General features: G+C 37.3%; 1 protein-coding gene across 1 annotated transcript in view; it reads right to left on the bottom strand.

Moving 5' to 3' along the window:
• Positions 1–24497, bottom strand: part of Efr3a (EFR3 homolog A) — a 74288-nt gene that overhangs the window by 24105 nt on the left and 25686 nt on the right. The window contains exons 6-13 of the mRNA XM_023702604.1: positions 23386–23520; positions 19834–19912; positions 15006–15141; positions 11478–11645; positions 6805–6919; positions 4931–4982; positions 2136–2308; positions 1461–1536 (exon numbers count right to left, since the gene is read on the bottom strand). Coding sequence (XP_023558372.1) covers positions 1461–1536; positions 2136–2308; positions 4931–4982; positions 6805–6919; positions 11478–11645; positions 15006–15141; positions 19834–19912; positions 23386–23520 — 934 coding nt within the window. The remainder of the gene's footprint in view (positions 1–1460; positions 1537–2135; positions 2309–4930; positions 4983–6804; positions 6920–11477; positions 11646–15005; positions 15142–19833; positions 19913–23385; positions 23521–24497) is intronic.

Raw genomic sequence — 24497 nt, 5'->3', positions numbered from 1 at the left:
AAAAAGATCCTATTAAGAACAATACTAATTATAACAAATGCTTAGCCTGGAGCTATTTTAAATTATAAAATAGAGTATTAAATTAGAGAATAGTCTAAGAATTCAAAACTCAACCTAAGAATATTATTCTAACCTTGTAGCTAAGCCATAGCCTTCCAGAAAATTATACACAAAGAAATAGCATTTCTGAAAATTACGCACAGAGAAGTAGCATTTCTACCATTCTCACAGCAGGTAAAATGAAATCCCTTCTCAGGATTGTTTAAGGTCATCTTGTAGAGTGAAAAAATTTCCAAAATTAGCTGTCAGTTGAGTTTTGAAAATTCATTATGTCAGTCGTCATTAACAGTTTATGTTGAACAAATTCTTTCATGAACTAGGTAATATAAAGAGACTTCAGAAGTGTTCATGTCTTTGCCTTATTTCTAGTTTTTAAATATACAGTACATTCAAACAAAAATTGTATTCAAAGAATCAGATTTACAAACAAGGATATCTTGCAAATTATTTTTCAAATGAAGTTTTTATTTTTTTTATTTTTTACATTAGAGCATTTATTTATTTATCTTTGGCAGAACCGGGGCTTGAACTCAGATCCCTGCGTTTGCCAGTCAAGCATTTGTCCTACTGAGCCATCTCCCCGGCCACCTCAAATGAAGCTTTTAAACTGTGGAAGTGTTACTTGGACTACCATCAGTGACAAGCAACCTTAGTGATGGTGAGAGAAGAAAAGAGCAGGCTGGCAAAGGGGCAGCTGAGGACCCGGCTCAGGCTGCCCGTCTCCTGCGTGTCCCTGCTCAGCTCTGTTGCACAGCTTCATCATCCAGGACCCTGAGCAAGGTCAGGTAGCCCTTGCATCCCAGCTTCTGCAGCTCTCCACACCGTCCTCGCCCTCTGAACGATTACTCACAACACAGGAAGCGCCCTGATATGCTAAATAACCTTGGACACTGCCATTCTGGAAATGCAGCCGTCTGCCAAAGACCTACACAATTTATTGTTATCATCATGAAAATCTAGCTAGATAACATGTATTATACATCTTTATACCCAAGTACTGTATTACAGTTATGCCAACTAAGCAGTTATTAAAGTTATTTATTCAGTGGTAACTGTTCTCAAAAATGTGAAGTTCTCTATAAAAGAGAGCTTCAAATCTGCGGAAAGTGAGATCTGTGCATGTGCTTTGTGTGTAAAGAAGGGCAATGAAGGAATTACAGGAAGATGAAAATGCAGAACTACTCCCAAGCCCAAGAATGCAATGTTTAAACACAGGCTGGCGGGGACCGGGCCAGGAATGTGAGGCAACGTCTGGGAAACGCAAGCTGATGGCGTGACCTCCTCCATCTCTCAGCTCTGTGGCTTCATTTGAAAGTCACACAGCCACACAGAATGAAGCCATTTAACAACTCAAATGATCAGTTTACATGATACGTTTGATTTTCACAAAACGTTCTTACCTTTTTCATGAAACTTGTGTCTTGCCTACAAATTTTTTCTCTTTTTATCTTTAAGTCTGCTACATCTGGTATTATTCTAGAGACAATATATATATATATACATATTTTAATGAATATCATAGTTGGTTACAATATTAATCTTACACAGAAACCTATACTTAAACTCCCAAGTCTGAACTACTTAACAGTTAATGAGTATATTACATGTCTACATAATGATAGTAATGATCTACCAAGTTTAACTAAGAAGTGCACAATTTTAATTCCTAATGCCATTCTAAGTTTAAAGCAAAACTAAAGTAAAATCCATGTAACTGCTGGTACTAGCAGATCTCTAAAGAGTATATTAAGTGACATCGACACATTGTTTATGTTAGAATATATTAACTAATTTAGCCAGGCACGGTGGCACACAGCTGTAATCCCAGCACTGAGGAAGCAGACGTAGCACTGCTGAGGGTTCAAGGCCAGCTGAACTCCTCAGGGAGTTTGAGGCCATCCTGGACCACATAGTGAGTCTCTTGTCTCACAAAACAAGAAAAAAGAAAATATACAAATAAAGTGGCTCCATCACTTACAAACTGAAAATCCTACATAAAAGTCCCACAACACTAAACACACTAATTCAGAAAACTAAAGTATTATCATTAAGTACACTTCAACACGAAACACTACCTGATCCCTCGGAGCTTTGCCCTGTTGTCATGGCGATCCATGAGATTATGCATTACTTCTAAGACCAGCTGCCTCAGCTCATAATCTTCCATGAGAGATGGTGATAACAAAGGATCCAGAAAAGATCCTGGCAGTGCAGTAACAATCGTCTTTGCTTTGTATCCAGATGTGACCTGATTACAGGATGAAAATAAACAATGCTTGTCATGAATCCTTTTTCAGTGAAATTGCCAAATCAAGACCATACAGAAAATATGCACACGATCCTGAATGACATGAGGAACATTTGCCAAATGAAGGATTTTACTCCATTTATACAGCATTCATAATAATGAAATTCATAACACATTCAGTATGTGCTAGGCACAATTGTGAGAACTATGTGTAAGTTAACTATGTCCTCAATGTATCTTTGTGAAGCAGCTATCAACATATTTGTATTTTATAAAAGGAAGATGAGGCTCACTCGGCTCAGGAATATATACAGTAAGTAGTCAGCATGAAAGAGACATAAGAAGATCAGGTGGCACACCAGTGCAGTGTGTACCTAGTTCGGGTATCAGGGAACAATGTGGACCCAAACACGTCTCACTGAGGGATTCAAAGCCAGCACACTGGTCAGTCACTTGGACTGAATGCTTATGGGGGGGGGGGGTCTGGCATGAAAACGGAAGTCTCCATGCCTTATAAATAGAAGCAGCCATCTCTGAACTATAGTGCAGCAGAAGGCTGAGAATCTCAAACAGCGTGCTGGCTGGCAGATGTCTCTTCTCAGTCTCGCCCTCCGCTGGGCAGCTAGCCACCAAGAGCACATCAGCGCCCAGGGATGTGCTGTTCCCCTGGCAAGCCTGGCTGGGGTCCTCCACGTCTCCTTTACTAGGTCTGTGCCTGGGTCAGTTTCCTTAGGGCTCATGGCTGGCATGTGTCTGGGTGGAAAGTGGAGCTTATCACTGATTCTAAAACTAACAAAAACATATGTGAACATATCCCTCCTACCCATACCTACGGAGAAACATTTATCACTACTCTTATTAATAAATTATCACCAAATCTGCATAAAGTTTAGAACAATTTTTGCTCCTTAACCTGCTGAAATACTTTATAATACTATCTTTCCCACATTTTCGGTTGCCATGTAATATCTGAAAGACTCCAAATAATATACTTCCAATGTATTTTAATATTCTAATATTGCAATATATTTTAATAAAATAAAACTACTGCTGCAAAAAAATTAGGGGCAAACGGTAAAGGACCTAAAATTTATTAATTTATTTATTATCTATCTATCTATCTATCTATTTGGTATAAGGTCTCACTACACAGCTTGGATTCATAGCGACCATCCTGCCTCAGCCTTCCCAGCGTTGGGATTACAGGCATGTGCCATCATGCCCGGTTTTGGTGACTGGCTTAGTGAGGGGCCAGAAAGACATAGGGTACTGGGATTGAACCTGGGTCCTTGTGCTTACCAGGCAAGTGCTTGGACTGCTGAGCTATCTCCCTTGCCCAAAGACCTGAAATTTTTTAATTTAAATTTACTAATTATTATTTTATTTAAACTAAGCAGTTGGTTAAAAGCAGTACGTTTTCATTTTGGAAAGCCACTTTATTAATAATTTGATTGGCCACTTGAGAGGCATCACTATCTCCTAAAATTAAAATTTTTAAAAGAGAATATACTTAAATGCTAATAAACATTTTAAAACCATACCATACAGATACTCAAATTGCTGACTATAGTACAGTTAGGATGAAAAGGATAACATAAGACTTTGTTTAATGTAAATGAATACTCAGTCAAATGAAATTTTGGGGGTAATTTAGAACTATTTTCATGATTATAAGCATGTATTGATCTTTAACAGTTTTTCATTTTAGCACTTATAGAATGGAGTTAACTATTAGCAGGAAAATCAGCAGGACAGCTATCTACCTGCTGAGGAAAACTAAAACTATATCCATACCTCGCCCCACACATCTAAATATCGAAAGCCAAATTTCAAACATTTTTTTAAGAAAACAAGCAAATGTGAATATATCAAAGCAGGCAAGAAATTCTAAAGTAAAGCACAAAAAGAAACAAAACATACAGGGAAGAACTAATAAAACTGTTCAAAACTTCTACATGACAAACACCACAAAAAAATGAATATACTTCTGTACTTACACTTCAGTGTGAAATATTTTCTCTGAAAAATGGGATTATAAATATTAAATGTTTCTACATTAAGTTACTGATTTGTAAAGGGCTCATATTTGTCCTTGGCATTATGCTAAGTGCAGCTGAATCAAAAATGAACACAAATAATTAAAAACCACCAGAGGACCTCTTATTTTGGAGGCTATGTATCGCTCCCATAAATTTAAAATGATGAAGTTTCATTTATTAATCATCTTCCAAGCAAGTAGTCATTACTGGGATAGGACATAAAAGACACAGCATAAAACACAAAAAAGAAATTTGGGTTTACAAGTCCAAGTTCTGTCCTCGTTTCAGTGACCCTGGCGGAGCTCCTCAGCTGCTCCACTCGAGGCTCGGAGCCCAGACATGTCCATCTGCAAAATGCCAAGAGTTTTTGCCCTCTGTGTGTTTCATACCGAAGACCAGGTACAACTACTGAAGTGAGAAATGCACAGCAGGGAAAGAAGCACACGAACCAGAGACAACTACATAATAATGCATTATTAAGTAAGAAAGCTCACAATGTGAAGCTATTCCTTTCATCTTTTTAATAATTCAAAGTTTTAATAATTTAACATTAAGTGTCCTTCACCTATATTAAATGCCTTACCATAAGCAAAGATCTCAGCAACATTATCTGAATCCGCCTGGTTCCCAAATCCCTAAAATATATAACATGCAGCTATTATTAATAGCAATTCACATTTGTATTGCTTCATTTACTTATAGTACATTTTACTGGTTTTAGCTCTTCATCCTTAAGGGCTACATAAATTTTATTTTTATAACAGCTGAAGCCATACTTTATATATTAAAGTAGATTTCATACAAATTAAAAGTTATGTTAAATAAGAAATGTAACTCAAAAAATTCAAGTTACTGTTCATCCAAGGAAATAAATTTATGTATGTGATGGTATGAAAGTTAAACTATATCAGTACACTTTTTTTTCTATTTTAGGGAAGGATGTACAGGGTGTTCAGGGTCTCACTACTAGATCGGACTCGTAGTGATCCGCTTGTTTACAGCCTCCCAAGAGCTGGGATTATAGGCACGTGCCACCATGCCCAGCCTCAACTGCCATCTCGGCACGCCCCGGGAACGGGTCTGGCATGGCAGGCCCGGGATTCAAACCCCTGGCCCTTGTGCCTGCCTTCAGGTGCTTTAATCCACTGAGCTATTTGGCTGGCCCTTCAGTGCACATTTATGGAAGCAGAATTACTAAAATATTACACTTCAGCACCTGCCTGGCAAGCACGAGCAAGGTCATGAGTTCAACTCCCAGTACGGAAAAAAAAAAAAAACAAAAAACAAAATACTGCACTTTCTATCACTAAATACATACAGTTATATGTTAACCAAAATCTTTTTTTTTTACAGTTTAAGGAGCCAAATGCTAACTATCCCGATTTGATCATTACACATTGTGTATCATTAAACACAGTCTACTAGGCATATGTATAATTAAAATCATTTACAATAGTAAAATAAAATCATTTTCAAAAGAAAATTATAATTTATATTTCTTTTACTGTTAATACCTTTCCATTTGTTAATTTTCTTTTAATCATTTGCCCTTATGCATTTATAGATATATATTAGAGAGCTATTTTATTCATCTGCTATATTTATATTAAGTATGTTCTCCAATTCATGCTGTTTTTTAGTTATTATATTAGGGGCCAGGGAGATGGCTCTGTAGAATAAGCACTTCCCCGGGAAGTGCAAGGGTCTGAGTTCAATCCCTGGTTCTGCCAAAAAAATAAAATAAAGTTATTATGATTTTATATTATGTATGGAGTACAGTGTGATGACCTGATACATGTGTATCATGTATGCATATGGCCAGTCACTGGGACTGAACACTTGCCACAAGAGGTTCTGGCGTCAAAGCAGAAGTCCCCTGCCTTATAAACAGAAGCAGGCATCTCTGAACCCATCTCTGAACCAGTAGGGCAGAAGGCTGCCGCACTAGTTTTTGTAATAACTTTTGTAATAATCAAGCTAAAGTAATTAGTATGGTTGCCTCTTTAAATGATTTCCTAAATGTTCTGTTAATACCTAACAAGGATACATATTTATGAAGTACAATGTGATTATTTTCTTACTAAAGCAGCAAAACAAAAATGTTCACAAACTAAAGCTTGAGCATATTATCAAATACATTTTTTAAAAAATAGGAACAGCAAGAGTTGATTCTTAAAATCAGTTTCAGTTCTAGAATTCTAGGAGTAAGTCAACATTTCTAAGATGCTGATGTTAATTTAAATAATGTTTATGGGATGCAGATCAATCCTGTATAAGGCAGCACAAACACAATGCCCAAGACAAATAAATATTTACTAGGCCAATAAAGAACACAGTCTAGTATAATGACAGTAACATTACTTTCACTGCTAAGGTTTTTTAAAAAAACAATCATTTCCTAGTTTTAAGATGACACAGATTCAAGATTAAGTTCAAATTGACAGTTTAAGAACATACCCCAGCTGACTGACATCCAAAGTATGAGTAGACGTTCCGAAAACGGGTACTTTCCCCATGATGAACATCATGATTTCGGACCTCTGATAATCTGGTAGGTTGCTTCCAAAAAATCCTATGAAATATTAAGATAAATTTTACCAAAGTTAATTTTTCTAAACAATATAACTTTCAGTATATGGAGATATATATCTACATTTTTTTTATTTATATATCGCGTGTGTCTATAGCTTAATGATTAGATAAAATAATATCTGAAGGTCTTTTACATGTAAAGTAGTAAATAAATCATAAGCTTGAGTTGATCAGAGTTTTAGAAATAGGGGAAAAAAACTTCAAGTAATTCTGTGGAAGTCTTGTTCACATATTTTGAATAGAAAATTATTGTTCTGGTAAGAAGTCAGTAAATAGGCTAATTTTGCCTCATGTAGAATCAAAACTTGGGTCACTACTCTGGGTTCTCAGTATTACCCAAGCTTTAAGAGGTCATTATAATGAGCCTGGTTTACATATCAGACCTGTGAATTCATTCAACATACATAATTCACCAGAAGTTAAAAATAAATAAATAAAACATTTAACTTATTTACTTGCAAATTTTCTCACTGGGTTTGAGAATATTTTAAACTTATCTAATGCAGCTTTTGATAGTTTACTTCCAAATTTATCATTACTCACACTTCGCACTATCTCAATTCTCTGAAAGCTAGAGATTAAATCATGGCTATTTTTTGTTCCTTTTAAAAAATTCAAAAAAACTGTTAAGAGACAATTTCTGTATTTAATATTTATGGATACGTGCACTTTTCAATTTAACTCCTCAGCTTCCATTGTTGCACCTACTAATTTATTTACTCAAAATCAAATACTCTATTCATCACTGTGATGGGGCCTAGAAGTAAGACTTCCAAAAGCACGTAGAGCATTCAAAACTCTAATAATCTTAACTTTATCTGTTAAAAGGTTATTATTCTAAGTAATATCAAGGAGTACATATTTGAGATAAGGAGCTGTTCAAGTTAGTCACTGCCACTAAGATACAAAGTAGCACACACTTGCACTTACTACTGTCCCCAACACAAAAGTGACCAACTATAGCATTGTCTAAAGCCTTAACAAGCTCCACTGTACCTCCCTGTATTCAATGATGCTTATTATTAATTGATGGCACACTGCATAAAAGTGTAGAATGATTTCATCTACTCTTTGGGCACAAGTAGGTAAATCAGAATAGTTGGGAAGGGTATGCAGGCCTGAGTATATTTTTAAGATGCTGAGGTAATTTCAATGGATAGCAAAGGTTAAGAACTGGTGCTCTGAAGAAAAAAAATCATTTTTTTTTTTTCTCTCCCAAGTACATGGTGAACAGGGTACAGCATCCTGTTAAATATATGTGTGTGTGTGTGTGTGTGTGTACATTTAAATGACTAACACGATTACAGTAGCAACTACATCATGCTTTAAAATTTATTTTTTTAAATTAAAGTTGGGCGGGACTTGATCTACCTTGGGAAGTCTTGAAAACATTTCATCTCTATATACCAACTCTTAAGACATTTAGGGGAAAAAAAAAAAAAAAGACATTCAGGGTACTGAGTAAAAATGTTCATGAACACAGAAAAGAAAACAGTCAGGAGATATACTCTTGATTACTTTAAAACTGAGGAGAACCTAGCCAATAGCCCTATAACTTGAAGGGAGAAGCCGCAACGGTCCTGCGCATAGGTCACCATACGCATATCTGTATGATTCAACAGCTACCAGACACTGGGAAATTCTAAAACAATGAAGGATTTCAGAGGTACAACTTTTTAAAAGGTACTCACTCACTATACCATACTTTTGCTTCATCTTTTAATTTTCACATTATCATGCTATTCTCAATGTTACATCACAGAAACATTGGTTGAGCATGCTACAGATACTATGTGGTGAAATATTTAAGAAACAATACACTAAATATAGTATTCTAGAAACAGTAATACTCAAGTAATTAGAAATCACTAAATTTAAACTAATTCAGTAAAAATAAAATTTGCTGATTTGATCTGACTTTAGAATACCACAAAAATTCCATAAATAATAAAGGTAAAAATCACCATAGAACCTAGTTTTACTGTACACTGACGCGAACTATCTTCAGTAACTAAAATGTCTCAGCTACAAATATTTGCAATAGGACACCCCTGAGCCTCTCTCCTCCGGACAATGGCTGTGTGCAGCAGAAATCATGGCAAGGCGCAACACAGGTATCACACAAGAGGATTAAGTGCTTCCACAGGCAACAGCCAATCACAAAGTTCTCAGCAAAGGACCTGGTGAGCTGGTATATGTGTACGTTCAACAAAAAGGTTTTGAATGTGATGTAACAGATAGATAGACAGATAGATAGATAGATAGATAGATAGATAGATAGATAGACAGACAGACAGACAGACAGACAGACAGATGAACAGATAGACATCCATAAAGCTTTAGAGATAAGAGGACAAGAAAAATTGGCAAATTGTCATTAAGTATACCACTGAACTATTATAAAATGTAGCCCACAAGTGGAAAATTACCCAGATAAAAGGGATAATCTGTGGTCCAGAATAAATTTATTATTCTGGAAACTATTAGATTAGAAACTATTAAACTCTAAGAATATACTCTGACATTGAAATTATTACAGCAGTCACAGAGCTACATTTTAAAGAAAACCGCAAGAGGAAGATGAGAATAGAGAACTAGCTTGTATGCTTTAAACTGTATCTATTTACATATGTACGTATTCATTTGTTTTTGGTTTTTTGAGACAGGGTCTCACTTTGTAGTTCTGGAAGGCCTTGAGCACACTATGTAGCCCATGATGGCTACACTCACTCACTACCATTCTCCTCCCTCACCCTCCCAAGACTCTGGCCTTTAAATTGTATTTGTAAGGGCCAGCGGAGATAGCTCAGTAGAATAAGTGCTTGCCCGGCAAGCACAGGGTCCTGAATTCAATCCCCAATCTCACAAAAAAATAAATAAAATAAAAAATAAATTGTATTTGTACATCAGATATAAATAGCTCTTAAAATTTTCTTTCTTTTATTCTTATTCTATTTGTACTAGAGACTGAACCCAAGGCCTTCACACTGAGCTTTATTCCATCCCTTCTCCTTTCTTTTTGAGAGAGGGTTCTGTCAAGTCACTAAATTGCCCAGGCCTGGTTCAGACTTGGGATCCTCTTGCCTCAGTCCCCGCAAATGTGGAGATCACAGGTGTGCACTCCAGGAAGCTCTTCAACTCGCACTACGTACTTGGACCACCGGGGTAGGAGGTAGTGCGAGTGAGGGAGAAAAAACGACAGCACAGACCAAAAATGTGCATCTGGCTTTTGGTCTTCAATATCACTGCCACTCACAGGAAACACAGCACCTGTGTTTCCACGTAGGGACAGGAAATGGAAAACTTGCCTAAACAGTTTACACAAGTAACACAGTAGTTCAAAAAAGGGGGGAGGGGGGATGGTATATAAACAAAGAAGGCACTTAAAAGGGCTCTTATGGGCCGAAATAAATATGTACAGTAATAAATTATAACCATAAAATATACTCAGAGGCCTATAATAATGAGATAAATACATATATTTCCACATAATACAAAGTTAGAAAAGGAGACTCCTGTTTATAATAGACCCCAGAGAGTTAGCTGGTAGATGAAGAGAGTAGTTTCAACCCCATCCTCTTATAGACATCATAGTAAAGAATGGTTGAAGCAAGATTTATGATTAGATGCAAGATTTACAGGGAAGTTTGGCTGAAGGCCTCAATATCTGCATGGTGTAAGTGTCTTCTCAGACCACTTATTATTTGCAATGGGAAAAAAAACAGAGGCTGGATTGTGGACGTAAAAGAACAATACCTTGGTGGTGTATAGTAACACCAGCAATGAGGAGCAAACGCTCGTTGCTTCCTGCTGGACGTGCTATTCTAAGAAGAGCATGCCTCTTATGTGCTGTTCCAGCCAGAAACACCTAAGCTACATGTAATCAGGAGGAAACACCAAAAAATGAAATGGGAACATCTCCTTAATAAAATACTATTTAAAAAGTAGTAGGCTTTGCTCTTAAGAAATGTCCACGTCATCTAGGAAATGCTCCAGAGTAATGAAACTAAAGATCCGCGTAATAAATGATCCTCCCGAGGATCCCAGATCCCAGGGAAAAATTGCTATTAAGGGTACTACTGAGTCGACTTGACAAAACTGAGATGTGGAAGGCTCATTAAAGTACAGTACGTGTCACGTTTTACTCCTTTGGTAACTCTACTCGGCCTATGTAAAAAAAAATATGCATTCTGTGGAAAAATACACCAAAGAATCCAGTGATAATGGGCCTTAATGTATGTAACTTATTACATCCAGTAGCCCAGAAAAAAGTTTCTATTTTATATACACACAGGAGGAAGTGGGTGAGAGCAAATGAAAAAGTTAATGGCATAAAATGTTCAAAAACAGATCCATCTGGGTAAAGGATATAGAGCATTTTTGTCTCATTCCTACCTTGTTTTTTTCAATTATCCAATTTTTAAAAGTCTCAGAAGTCACTTATCTTTGATAAACGTAATATATATCAAGCACATTATGGGAGAACTTCATAAACTCATTGTTGTATATGACCATTTTGAAAAGTGAAATGTACTTACCTATCGTTTGGATGATAGCATTCTGCACAATCTTCTCATCATTGTCTTTGGGACCTGTGTTTACACTGACACTGCTTGCAGATCCCCCATGCAAGTCATTTGCTTCAAATTCAACACTGAGACGCAGATGTTTCAGGAGGGTATTGAAGACTTCCAGCACAGTGGGCCCTGTGAGGGACGATCTACGTGAGCAGACATGCCAAGGAATGTGTACACTCAGATGTAATTTGCAGATTTCAACATAGTTTTTGGCCATTTTCAAAAGAGCCAAAAATACATGATAATTCGTGGACTTTTAAAAAAAATGTGAACAAACAAGAAAATCTAGTTATGCCAGGAGCAATCTATAAGCAACTTGCTCTTTCAGTCTCTGGTAGAACCCATCCAAGATGTTTATTTGCCAGTAAGGATTATCCAAAACATCTAATTTTGTCCACTCTAAATAGTATATACTGTGATAATATTTAGTGAAGACTGATAGGTCATAATCAATAAAATTGTAATACAGCTCTCTGTAGCATATAAGATTTACTTTGCATCTTTTTAGACTAAATGAAGAATAATTTCTTCCAATTATGATACAGAAAATTAATGAATTTATCAAACTCAAATAAAGTGACTTGTTTCCTGTTTTTGTTCTATGAACAGCTCATACAAAACATTATTACCACATTATCACATGTATTATCACATTTATCTATCTTGATTAGGGCCCTCATTTCTGTTTCACAATCTCAGTCACAAGCTTCCCTGCACAGGTAGCTATGATGGAACACCTTCACAGAACCTCACAGATAGTACTCTGTACACAGTACCCTGCATCATCAATAGGTGGGATGATCCAATATAGTGTCAGTGTCTTATCTCATACTTCAAATTAAATAACTAGTCAACTCAATAACTTGCTTGCATATTTTTAAGATCAATTTAAAATGAATAATGAAAGGTCACTATCTACTGTCCACTCTTATTTGTCATTGAGAGAATTTTAGAGTATTTCTCCTGTTGAGGCCAGGTCACTGAAGAGGATGAAAGTTTGTCCACTTCATTTGCAACTGGGGCTGTGTTTACTACAAAGCAAGGATTCTACAGGCCTTGCTGCCAGCCAGCTGTCTTCCCTTAGGGCAGCCTTGTTCTAGCTGAATCCTTCCCTGACAGAGGCCTTTAGCACCTTACAGGGAGGTACACCTTCTAGACTGAGCAGCAATGTGTCCTATACCAGCACCTTTAAGCTAAAAAGTATACACAGAAGTGGAATCATGCAAGTCCTACCAGAGAGGAATGTCACTAACTACACCCCCAGACATGGGGATAATTAGCCGTAGAGCAAAAGGCACTCTACATCTACTCTAGAAGAGCTTGACAACCAGTTTCCAAGAAACTAATCCACAAGTCATTTAACTGCCCATCAGAACAAACTCCAACACACTTAAAATTAATACCCTGCATTGAACAATGAAAGAACATTTCAATGTCCTACACCCAATAAAAGTTTGCTAAACTTCAAAGAAATAAAATATCATGACACAATCAAGGGGAAGGTCGGTCAATACAATAAGAACCCAAAATAAAAGAGATTAGTTATCAAAACCACAGATGTGTGTTTGACATGCTAAACATTTAAAGGAAACAAAATGAGGAGAGACAAGCAATCAAATCTAACATCTGAAAATAAGACTCCACTAACTGGAGTTTAGTCAGACAGTCCAGTGGAGAAGAACCACGATATGAATCCAAAACACAAGAGGAAGAAGGAAGAAAGGAAGACTACTTAAGTAAATAGTGGTTAAGGATTTGCACAAATTGGTGAAAAGCAGATCCAGGAAGCTGAACAAGTCCCAACCAGAATAAGCAGTGAAGGCCACACCAAAGTACACCATCGCAAAGCCACTGGATGCCTGCAACAGGGAGAAAAGGCTTAGAAGTCACCAGAGGCTGAGGCACAGTTCACTACAGGGGAAGTCAGGTAAGAATTTCTATAAACTTCTTGTCAGAAATTATGCAAAGTTTATAACAGTCAACCAGTATCTCATCTGTGCTATGAAGAAAAAGAAAAACTGTCAAGCCTAAAATTCTCTCTTCATTGTGAAAGTGAAAGCTCTCAGATGAGCAAAAGCTGCAGGAATTCTCCGCCACAGACTTTCACTTCAACAAACATTGTTCTTTATGAAGTTCTTCTGACAGGAAGAACCCAGATGTCACCTGAATCGATGCAAGGAATGAAAACTGCCAATTCCGCTAAGTACATAGGTCAACGTGTGACATTTTTTTTTTTTATTTTCAATTTTTACCAAAGATAACTGTGTCAAGAAAAATAATAATGTATTATTGGATTTATAAGATCTGTAAACCTAAGATTAAAACAATAGTGTAAGTTTGAAATATTTCATTAGCTAACTACTTTTTACTTTGATTTTGAACAAAGAAACCACAACAGACTGGCCCAGTTTCTCTATTTCTAGTACATCCCCTTCTGCCTTTCTAATCACATGGAGATGAAATATGACATCGGGTCTGTCCCTTATCCTACATATCTCTACGACGGTCACTATCGAGGCCCCTTGACTTCACGCTCTCATTCCCATGCTGGCATCCACGGGCAAGTTCTTCCCTTTCTGCCAGCAGCGACAGTAGTTTATTTCCAGTGAGTCCTGCATTTTGCAGCCAGATGGCTTACCTTACATCCCATGTCAATGACAGAACTTCTATACTCTGGCTGCCGCTCATCTTTAAAGCCATTTCTCCGACTACTTCCATTATCATTAGCACCACACATTCTAGAAAACTGGAGCGTGGGACACTTGCTCATGCTCATCCACCTCCTTCTCTTTTCTGATCACTTTTTCTCATACATGCCTGAAGCCTGCTTTGCTGACAAGTGAAGTTGTCTAACTGCAAGTAAACTACAAGTTGGTATCTTTTGACGTGCAAAAACTTCTCAGTAAGAGGTGGCCCCAAGTATCTGTTATGAAAAATGCTTGGGCCCAGAAGTTACTGCGCATTTCACAATAGCAGTGCGTGCGTGTGTGTAACAGGAGATCTCTAAGGGACATCACACAAGTCTAAACACAAAGTTCCTTTCTGTTTTAATACAATTTTTATGTAATACAGTTAGATATTTTAGCTGGTATGCACATATGTTTATATATTTATAGTGGCCCTACGTTTTGATCGTGGGCTCTCCCACTCACCGCATCATGTAGGTACGTACAGTGTTGCAGATGATGGAGCACATCAAATTTCAGATTTGGGGGTTAATATGTTCAACCCAGATCATTATTTCAAGTGTAGTCTCCCAATGTTCAAAATATATTATCATTAGAAGAAAAAAGGGAGGACTGATTTAGAAATGTTTTATTTGCACTGAATATACAAGAATAATCACATGAGCCCAGAATTTCAAGACAAATTACAGTACATTTGAAAACGCATAGATGGTTTTAAAGATTACTTCATACATTGCTATATTAATGCAAAATACATGTGAAGCAGAGTAACACACTGTTGTACTGTCTCCGCAGCACTCACCTATGGAGCCTTTAGCAGCAATGGCGACCGCCTCTAACAGAACCTGAATGATACCTGCTCGGACCCGTGGAGAATCTTTCTTACAAGCATCAAGGTGTCCTAGAATCTCCTGGATCACGTGGTGAGAATACTGGGCCTAAAGGAAATGGGGTAGTACAGAGCTGATGAGCAAGGACATACAACCCAGAATAATTCCTAAGAATGGACATCATGTGACACTTCAATGTCCTAGCATCCAAAACTGGTACCTATGAGGTGATACACAGCCATTTAAAAACTACTGTTTTGAAGAACAAACAGGACACTAGAAACACATGAGACTCAGTGAAAATGCAAGTTATAAGGTCCATCATCTGTGAAATTCACTGTTAGCGTTTTTCTCTTTTTGTTTTGTGCTAGGAAACTGCAGGGTCTTGCTATGCTATGCATGTCACTTAGCTACCCTCCTAGGCCCTCAACAGGTTTTCAAAAAGTACGTGACAGGGTCTTGCTATGTAGCACAGACTGGTCTCAAACTTTTAGCGACCCTCCTGCCTCAGCCTCCTGAGTGCTGGGATTACCACTGGTCACTTTGGAGAAAGAGCGAGACTTAAAAATTCTCAGGTATTTCTCTGTAATTTCACAAAGAACATTTAATACACCCTTATAACTTGACAGTAAATCAAAACATCATTTAAAAAAGAATATGACATTTACAGCACTTCCCCTTTGCCCAAACAAGATACATGCTATTTATTATAGACACATAACAGTACTACCTGGGCAGACCTCATTTAATCAACAGCCACTATCCAGAGGAAAATCTTATCAGCACATAATGGACAAAATTTACATCAGTTGATTCACAATTTACAGAGACCATTTTATCACATACAGATGAATGTGATCAATTGTGGTGAATGATATTAGAACCAAAAATTTAAAAAAAAAAAAATTCCGGAACAATGTTTGATGAACAACTTTATTTTTAAATACAGTAACAAGACCTTTAAAAAAACAAAGAAAAGAAAAAAGAAAGAAACCTATACATACACCTGTCTTCAAGCTAGTTAACCTTTCTTTCCTTTGCAATAGGTCATTTTATATTAAGAAGCTGTGCCCAATAATAGCTACTCTGCTCAAAGGCAAAACATTTCCTTCTATTTGTATTGATATATAATAGATTTTGTGTGCAGGTGTTTCTGCATTTCTGTCATAACATATGTACTTTCATAATAACCCGAAATAAACATTGTCTGTTTTCATCTCTACTTTGCTTTACTTAAAGTTACATTAAAATACAGGAATTGTAGACACACTAACCTGAAAGTGCATGTTTTGCCCAGAAAGCTGCATGCTTCTCACATGTGAGTCTTACACAATTAGTGTCTGCCTTACAAGAAAATGAACTGCTTGATTCATTGTTCAATAAGAGCATTCAGAGAGTGAGTGGGGTCCATCTTGAAAGCTACATGAATAAAATAGGGCTAGCCTACAAAATCCTGGGCACATGATCACTTTGCTTGTAAGCAATTAATCATTATCATGTCTACAAAACCAAAAATAGCGGTCTGATAGCTCAGTAGACGAAAGTGCCTGCTTAGGCAGAGTGCAGCGGCTGGGGTTTGATCCTCGGCATGCCAGTAGGGTGCCCTGAGGCAGACATTGAGACTGGGCATGGTAGCAAGCGCCTGTAATCCCAGCTCTTGGGAGGCTGAAAACAGGAGAATCACTACAAGTCTGGATCTATGTAGTGAGACCTGCAGACCCTACAGACCCTGTCCTAAATACAGAAAGAAAGAAAATAAATGAATAGAGTGAAACTTGAGAGATACTATACTTTGTATTCTTTGTGTAAGTTAGATTTATTGAGAGTCCTTTGTCTACGGTAAAGTCACTGTACCCCACACTTCAAGGCAATATTAGTAAGATGAATAGCTTTAAGAAGCAACTTGGTATAGCAGCGCAGTATTACACAGCCTGGAGTTAGATTTGCTCAGGTTCTAGTTCCGGCTCCACGGTTTAACAGCTCAGTGCTTCACAGCTTAAGAGACGGTTACTTGCTATCTCAGCACCTAAGACTTCCTCACCTACATTACTTTTTCAGACAGTAACAACAGTTTTATCATACAATTTTTGTGGTGATTCATCCGTACAAAGCACCAAAATTCTATTATATGAAAAGTGCCCCATAAATATTAGATACTGCTACTCTTCAACTGGTAACCCTTTGACTGATATCTTACTGTAATGCAGAACATAACAATGATGACAAGACTTCTCATTCATAAGTAAACAGGTGCCAGGCATTCTTCTGGGCACTTTTTTATGGATTATTCATATGTACATAAACAGCGGAAGAAAGTTTCAACTCAACGATGCTGTGCAGTTCACAGTATAAGAGGGTGGAATTTAGTAACTTTCTCAAGGTTACGCAGAAGGGCCATGAAGTGAGTCCTGACCTGCTCTCAGAACCCTGCTCTTAACATACCTTCTTACCTTCAACAAATCAGTTTAGCATAAACAAAACAAAAATCTCTATGAAAGACATTTTCCCTTCACCAGAAATGCCCTTCTGTACTTGGAACTAGTCTATACAATCCCTTAAGTATACAAATCATGTCCATGCTTGGCTTGTTTTAAGAAAGACTGAAATAGTATCTAGTGAAGGTAACCTACACTAATGTTATCACTCAGGTACTTGGCATCTGTCTGTAAAGGACAATGGGAACAATCCAATCTATCCAAGTCTTAACTGCACCAGGGTAATCTTCTGGTGCACATTATCATTTAATTAGTCATCAATGGACTTCATACAACAAATGTTGTAAATTTCTTTCTAAAGCAAAGTTGTAAACCAGAAGTGCCTCTGTGAACATTAAATAAAAATTAATGATTTTAAGGTTTTTCCAACTATAATTTACTATTTATTAAGTTATATTTTGTAAAAGAATAACTTTTTCAAGTTTCATGGGTGAACCCAAGGTCATGCACATGACAGACAAGTGCTCTACCACTGAGCTATACCCCAGCCCTCATGATTCTGAGATAGAGACTCAAAAAGCTTGCCAGGCTGGCCACAAATTTCCAGTCCTCCTCCTCAGCCTCCTGAGAAGCTGGGACACAGGTGTCACTGTACCCCACTGGCAAAGAACAATTTTTTTCTAATAACTAAATCTTAATAAAGGAAGATGGATGATGAAAAAGGGTGGACAAGACCAAAAAAAAACCCTTAGATTTTGTCCATATATTGTAAGACCTATTCTTACCTATTAAATATTAAATTAAAAAAATCTTTTGCTATCTAAGCTAGCTTTATAATAACTATCAGTTATTGAAAAATCTACTTTATGCAAGATCTGATATCAACATCTTAATGATTAACTTAGACCATAAACTTTGGAATAAAATGATCAGAATTTGCAAGGTGACTTTATTTTTGACCCATGTGTCCTTGAGTGAATTAGTTATTCTTTAAAGGCTAATTTTCTGACATATAAAATGGGAATAACAACACCTAATTCATAGGGTAAGGAGAATGATATTAGACAAAACATACAAGGTTATTAACACAGTCATGGGGCACAACCAGCTCTTGATAAATGGTAGCATCTATGTGAACTTGTAAACCGTTTACTGCACATATTAAAATCTTCTAGAGATGAGGAAAATGGAGTTCAGAGAAGTTGCATAAATCAAGTTTCTGCAACTAGTAAATAGTACATTCAGAATGCAAATCCTGATAAGACTTAATATCTGTGCTGCCTCTGTGGACTTTATCTCCATTAAAGTAGTGATGACTTTTTTAGGAACTAAAAATCAAAATGATATTAAGAAGAACTGAAATGGGGCTGCGGAGATAGCTTGGTGGCCTAAGCACCCGCCTGGCAAGCGGAAGGACCTGGGTGCCACCCACCATAACAAATGCTGTGCTGGCCCAGTGCCAAGCTGAGTGCTGAAACTGGGCATGGTGGCACACGCCTGCAATCACAGCACTGGCAAGGCTGAGACAGGAACATTGCTATGAGTCTGAGCCACGTAGTGAGACCCTGTATGAAAGAAAGAAAGAAAGAAAGAAAGAAAGAAAGAAAGAGAGAGAGAGAGAGAGAGAGAGAGAGAGAGAGGGGAAAGGGAAGGAAGGAAATAAATAAATGCCCCTTGACTAAAGAGCTAATCAGGAGGGCCAGCCAGATAGGTCAGTGATTAAAGCACCTGCTTAGGCAGAGGCAGGGGCCAGGGATTCAATCCCCAGCCTGCTGTGCCAGCCCTGCCCCTGGGGCCACTGAGGAAGTGATTAAGACTGGGTGTGGTGGCACACACTTGTATTCCCAGCACTTGGGAGGCTGAAAATCAGGAGGATCACAAGTCCAATCTGTGCAGTGAGACCCTATATTAAATATTAAATATATATACATATATATGAGTAAAGAGCTTATCAGGTCTGCTCATGTTGACGGGGTGTGGCGGGGTGGAGGGTTGTCCTCTGCAACAGGTAAGTGCTTCATTAGAAGGCTTTCTAAAGACTGAAGAGTGAAGTATCACTCCATAGTGAATGTCAGCTATTATTAGGCACTGTGTGCTGCCACAATAAATACGAATTCCAATACTAGTTCAATAGTGCAAATACATAATAGATGTACTAAATAAGCCTCCAATAAAGAGCACCACTATTATTTAGTTCTTTGTATTAGACATTTATCATCTTGACAAATAAGAAAATTATTGGTAATATAAACAAATGAGACAAAACAGCCAGGTCAAGCAAGCTTTATAACCTACAGTTTATGTCTTTGATGCCTCTATGTATACAGAACCAAAACTGCTTATCTAACAGTTAAACAAACCTTACCTGAATAGAATACATTATGATTTTAAAGCAGTGAACTGCAAATTCATTAGGGTCCCACAGTCTGTGATGATCTAAATGCCTGTAAATGGCAAGTGAAAAGTACTTTATGAGTCACCTATTTTATTGTCATTTAGAATCTTCAACAGTATGAAAACTTAAGAAAAAATGATCTGAAACCAAGGTTTCCATGTCTACAAGTGATACATTTCTTCCCTCAACTGACAAAGCTCATCCCTAAACAACAACAAAATACTTCACTTTACACAAGACTATAAATAAATACCCAGGTGAAGTGGCGAGGAGGGAGGAAAGACACCTGCAACACCATAGTAGCAAGCATCGGGGGAGGTGAGTGCACAAGGAAGCCAGCCACAGTGCGGGCCACGTCTGCCCATCTCCAGGGCCTCGGGCTAGGGACACTGACACAGAAGGCCAGGGACAAAGTTCCCGGGCCGGGACACCCAAGTAAGAAAAGCCCCCAAGGTTTCTAGACTCTATAGCATCAGCCATCAAGGTTCTTGAGTTTGGGAGCCTAAGATATAAAAAGCACCGCAGGAATCCATAAGCCCACTGAACTATGAGTATCACTGTCCTGGATTATATGCACATTTTGCTGTTTATAAAATCCTTCGAAGTAGGTTAGGGAGTTCCACTGATTGAGGATTCACAGATACACAGTAAGGAACAAAATGCAGAGCTACAGACTAGCTTGCTTAGCACAAACTCATTGACAGCTAGTTTTACTTATTTCTTTAGTACCAGGGATTGAACTCAGGACCTTGGCGTTTGCCAGGCAGGCACTTACATCTGAGCTATATCCCCGGCCCTCCACAGACTAGACTGGCTGATGTTTGCAAAAACATTTTTTCATTAAAGCAATTCTAAAACAAAAATTGACCTGACATTATACTTAGTTTGAACAAAAGTATTTTAAATCCATGTAGTTATTTTCTAAACTTTCTTGTTTAGAATTTTAATAAGGTAACTACTAACATACTGACCCTGGTTCTAAGCCTATGCTGTACAGCTTGAGCTGATCAACATTTTCTAGGGGTAATTCTGGCCTTTTCACAATGTGGAGACAAGATCTTCACTAATTAGGCACAGACTATTAAATACAAAATATTAATCTAAACTCTTTCTTCTTATTTGATATTAATTGTAACTATATCTAAACTCCAGCCAATGTTACCAGTGTTTTGTGCACACTACTGATTAGAATATTTAAAGTGTCTAATCAATTATATTCTTTACTAACTAGGCAACAATAAAAAGCCTACTTCAATGTTGAACAAGATCATTTCATACAAATTCTATATAACTCTATATACTATATACAACCCCATAAAATTGCATAGAACAAACATTTCTTCTTCTTTTTTTTTTTTTTTGTATTTTAGAGAAATGTTTACAGAGTGTTCAGGGTCTCATTACTAGACAGGACTCGTAGTGATTCTCCTGTTTACAGCCTCCCAAGAGCTGGTATTACAGGTGCTGCGTACCACCACACCCAGTCTCAATTGCTACCTCAGTGTGCTTCGGGGGCAGAGCCAGCATAGCAGGCCTGGGATCGAACCCCTGGGTCCTGCACCTGCTTGCAGGTGCTTTAATCTGCTGAGCTATTTGGCCAGTCCCTAGAACAAACATTTCCACAGCACATTTTGTGTTTTGGGGGGGCAGGGGAGTATTGGAATTGAACCTAGGTCTTTTCTACTGAACTTTATCCCTATCCTTTCTAAAAAAAATTTTCATTTTGAGATACAGTCATAGCAAAACACTAAGCTGCCAGCTGGACTCAAACTGCCTCAGGTTCCCAAAGTGCTGGAATTGCAGGTATGTATCACACACCCAGCTCCGCAACAGATTTTGATACCTATTTCTATCTATTTCAAACAATACCATCCCCAAATTCTCAAATTAGATATGAATTCTTCGTTTTTAACTACTAGATCAATGTTTTGCCTTTACTTCTAATTCATATTATTATTACTATGCATATCAATCGTCCATCAGGTATGTTTTCCATTATATAACATATCCCCAGTACCCTAATTTACAGAGAACATTTAGCGCTTAACTATGCAGCTACTACATAACTACATAATATTTAATTAACTCTTAATTTACTACACAACCAGGACTTACATTCAGTAAGTCACACATAAAAATACTGGCTACTTCCAGTAACTAAATTCAAGTAGAATTAAGCTGGCTACCTCCTAGGTCAGTCCTCTAGATGTTTAGACCTCATAGACTACCTCTCCCTAAGTTTTTTTTTTTAATTATTTATTTATTACATTACATTTTTATTTAGTGTGTGTATGTGTGTGGCCAGCTCAGCCCACCAGGGGGCGGGGCTGGCTGGCATGTGGTGCTGGGGGATCGAACCGCGGTCCCTGTGCTTTGCCAAGCTTGTTCCAAGTAGGTGCTTTAGACCACTGAGCCATCTCTCCAGCCCTCTCCCTAAGTTTTAAGATAAAAATAAATTCATATATTTGGACATTAAAAGTTAAACTGCTTTCAATATACTAACATAAGTGGGGTTATTCTTAGTAGCATCTCCATAAGCCCAGAAGAACTAAAGTAGTAAATCTCAAATGGGGCAGGGAGGCCCAAAGGATCATAGATTCCTCCAGGAATCTAGCGGTTGTCTGATTTTGAATAAAAAGTTGTGGTGTATAGATTCTAGTGCCTAATGTTCAAATCTGAGCCCTAGGGTAGAATCACCCATTCTAAATAAAGAATTCGGGAGGCTGATATTCAGAATATTTTATATATGCTAAGCCCATTACTGCAGTAAGAAGGGGGAAAGGATATGGTAAATTTTATCAAAAGAACAGCAAAAAGTTCACAAACTGCATTGAATTATGTATAATTGATCTATTATCTGATAATTTAGAAATACAAGACTTGACGAGGTTTGGGAGAAAATGTTTACGTAAGAAACCCAAAGCTTGGGCCAGGGAGATGGCTCAGTGGAATAAGCACTTCTCTGGCAAGCGAAAGGGCCTGAGTTCAATTCCTGGTTCCACCAAAAAAAAAAAAAAAAAGAAGCCCAAAGCTTATAAATGCATTTCACTCAGAGAAGAGAATATAAGGGGCAAGAAGATACTTAATGCTTTGACTCTAACTGGTCTCTGATTAACAGGAAATTTACTCAGAGAAATAAACACTATGTAAAGCAGTTCAGTCATGGCAATAACAAGGTCTAGAAAAAGAAATCAGGAAATAGAAGTGACCACAGACATTTTAAAACAAGATAGTTGGACACTGTTCTAATATTTTACTGCATTTCAAAGTCTGTACAGACATATTTAAGTTAAATGATACACACAGTATTATACACAATACTTTAAAGGATAAAAAAAGCTAATTGGCTGAACTAGTGATCAAATATGCAACATCTAACCTATCCCTATGCTACTTCCTCAACGTTAGGCTGTTTCCAATAGTAACTTCAGCATACAAGTAAAAAATGATTTGTCCTCTGTAAGAACGTATGGAATTAACAAAGCAAAACTGCAAATGACCAGAAAAACACCCATGACTTACGCAAAAACTGGTCTGACAGCGTTATTCATGTTTCCAAAAGTTGCTCGACCCAGCAGTTCTCTGAAGCAGTTCTCAGCCAGCACAGAAGGATTCTCTTCTTTGTCAGCTGTAGGAGAAGAAGGGGGGCCGATCCGGCTAACAGAAGAAATAAAACTCATTTAAGAATTCTAATGTTAATTTCAATGGTCTAATGTTAATTTCAATTTCTTTGAAATGCTAAAATGACATGTGTATTCTCAAATAACTTTAAAACTTAATTCTAACTTCATAAAATTTAATACTATTAAAGTTATCACTAAAAAAAGTTAATCATAAAATCTTTGAATTTAGGAGAAGTAAATGAAGTTATATAACTTGTTTCCAACTTCATATAAATAAACAAAACACTCGGCAGCTTGCTCCTTATTCAATTCACCCTTTATATTTATGGTAGAATCTCTGTAAGAACTGTGTCACAAAACCATGGTGACATACCCTACTTTAACTCTAAGTGGACTAAATAAAAGAATCTGAAAAACACATCTGTGAATAAAAAATAAATGCTAAAAGTTAAATAGAACACCTATACATGGAAATGAACTCAAGAAACAATGCTTTATTAACATGTTGAAACATTATTTGAGGCCAATTATGTACAACAGCAACAGGAAAATCTACCTGTAGCACAACAAAAAACACAATTTCTCAAGATACAGCAAACAATGGTCTCTGTTTCCTGGATCTTTTGCTAACCTTGAATCTTAACAGGAAATGGGTTTTGACTAGCTTATGATTTCTTGATTTGTAAACGCTTTTGACTGAAAAACTTTAGCTTCAGCTGTAGTATCAAGAATAGGAAAAGAGGAGCTGGGGAGATGGCTCAGTGGAATAAGCACTTCCCTGGCAAGTGCAAGGGCCTGAGTTCAATTCCCAGTTTCGCAAAAAAAAAAAAAAAAAAAAAAAAAGAAGAATAGGAAAAGTGTAGAAGGCATTAAAGTTTCACACTTGAAAAAATGATACTAAAGACGGAGATGGTAATATCTCAAGAAACCCTAAGTTGGTTGTTAAGTTATAAATTTAAATGAACAATAAGTGACACTACAGTTATCAGTGATATCTCCTCCACAGCACAC

This window comes from Octodon degus, unplaced genomic scaffold (assembly GCF_000260255.1).
Source record: "Octodon degus isolate 3935 unplaced genomic scaffold, OctDeg1.0 scaffold00154, whole genome shotgun sequence".
NCBI classification, from domain to species: Eukaryota; Metazoa; Chordata; class Mammalia; order Rodentia; family Octodontidae; genus Octodon; species Octodon degus.
The sequence above is the reverse complement of the archived record's forward strand: the minus strand, read 5'-3'. Positions and strand labels throughout refer to the sequence as shown.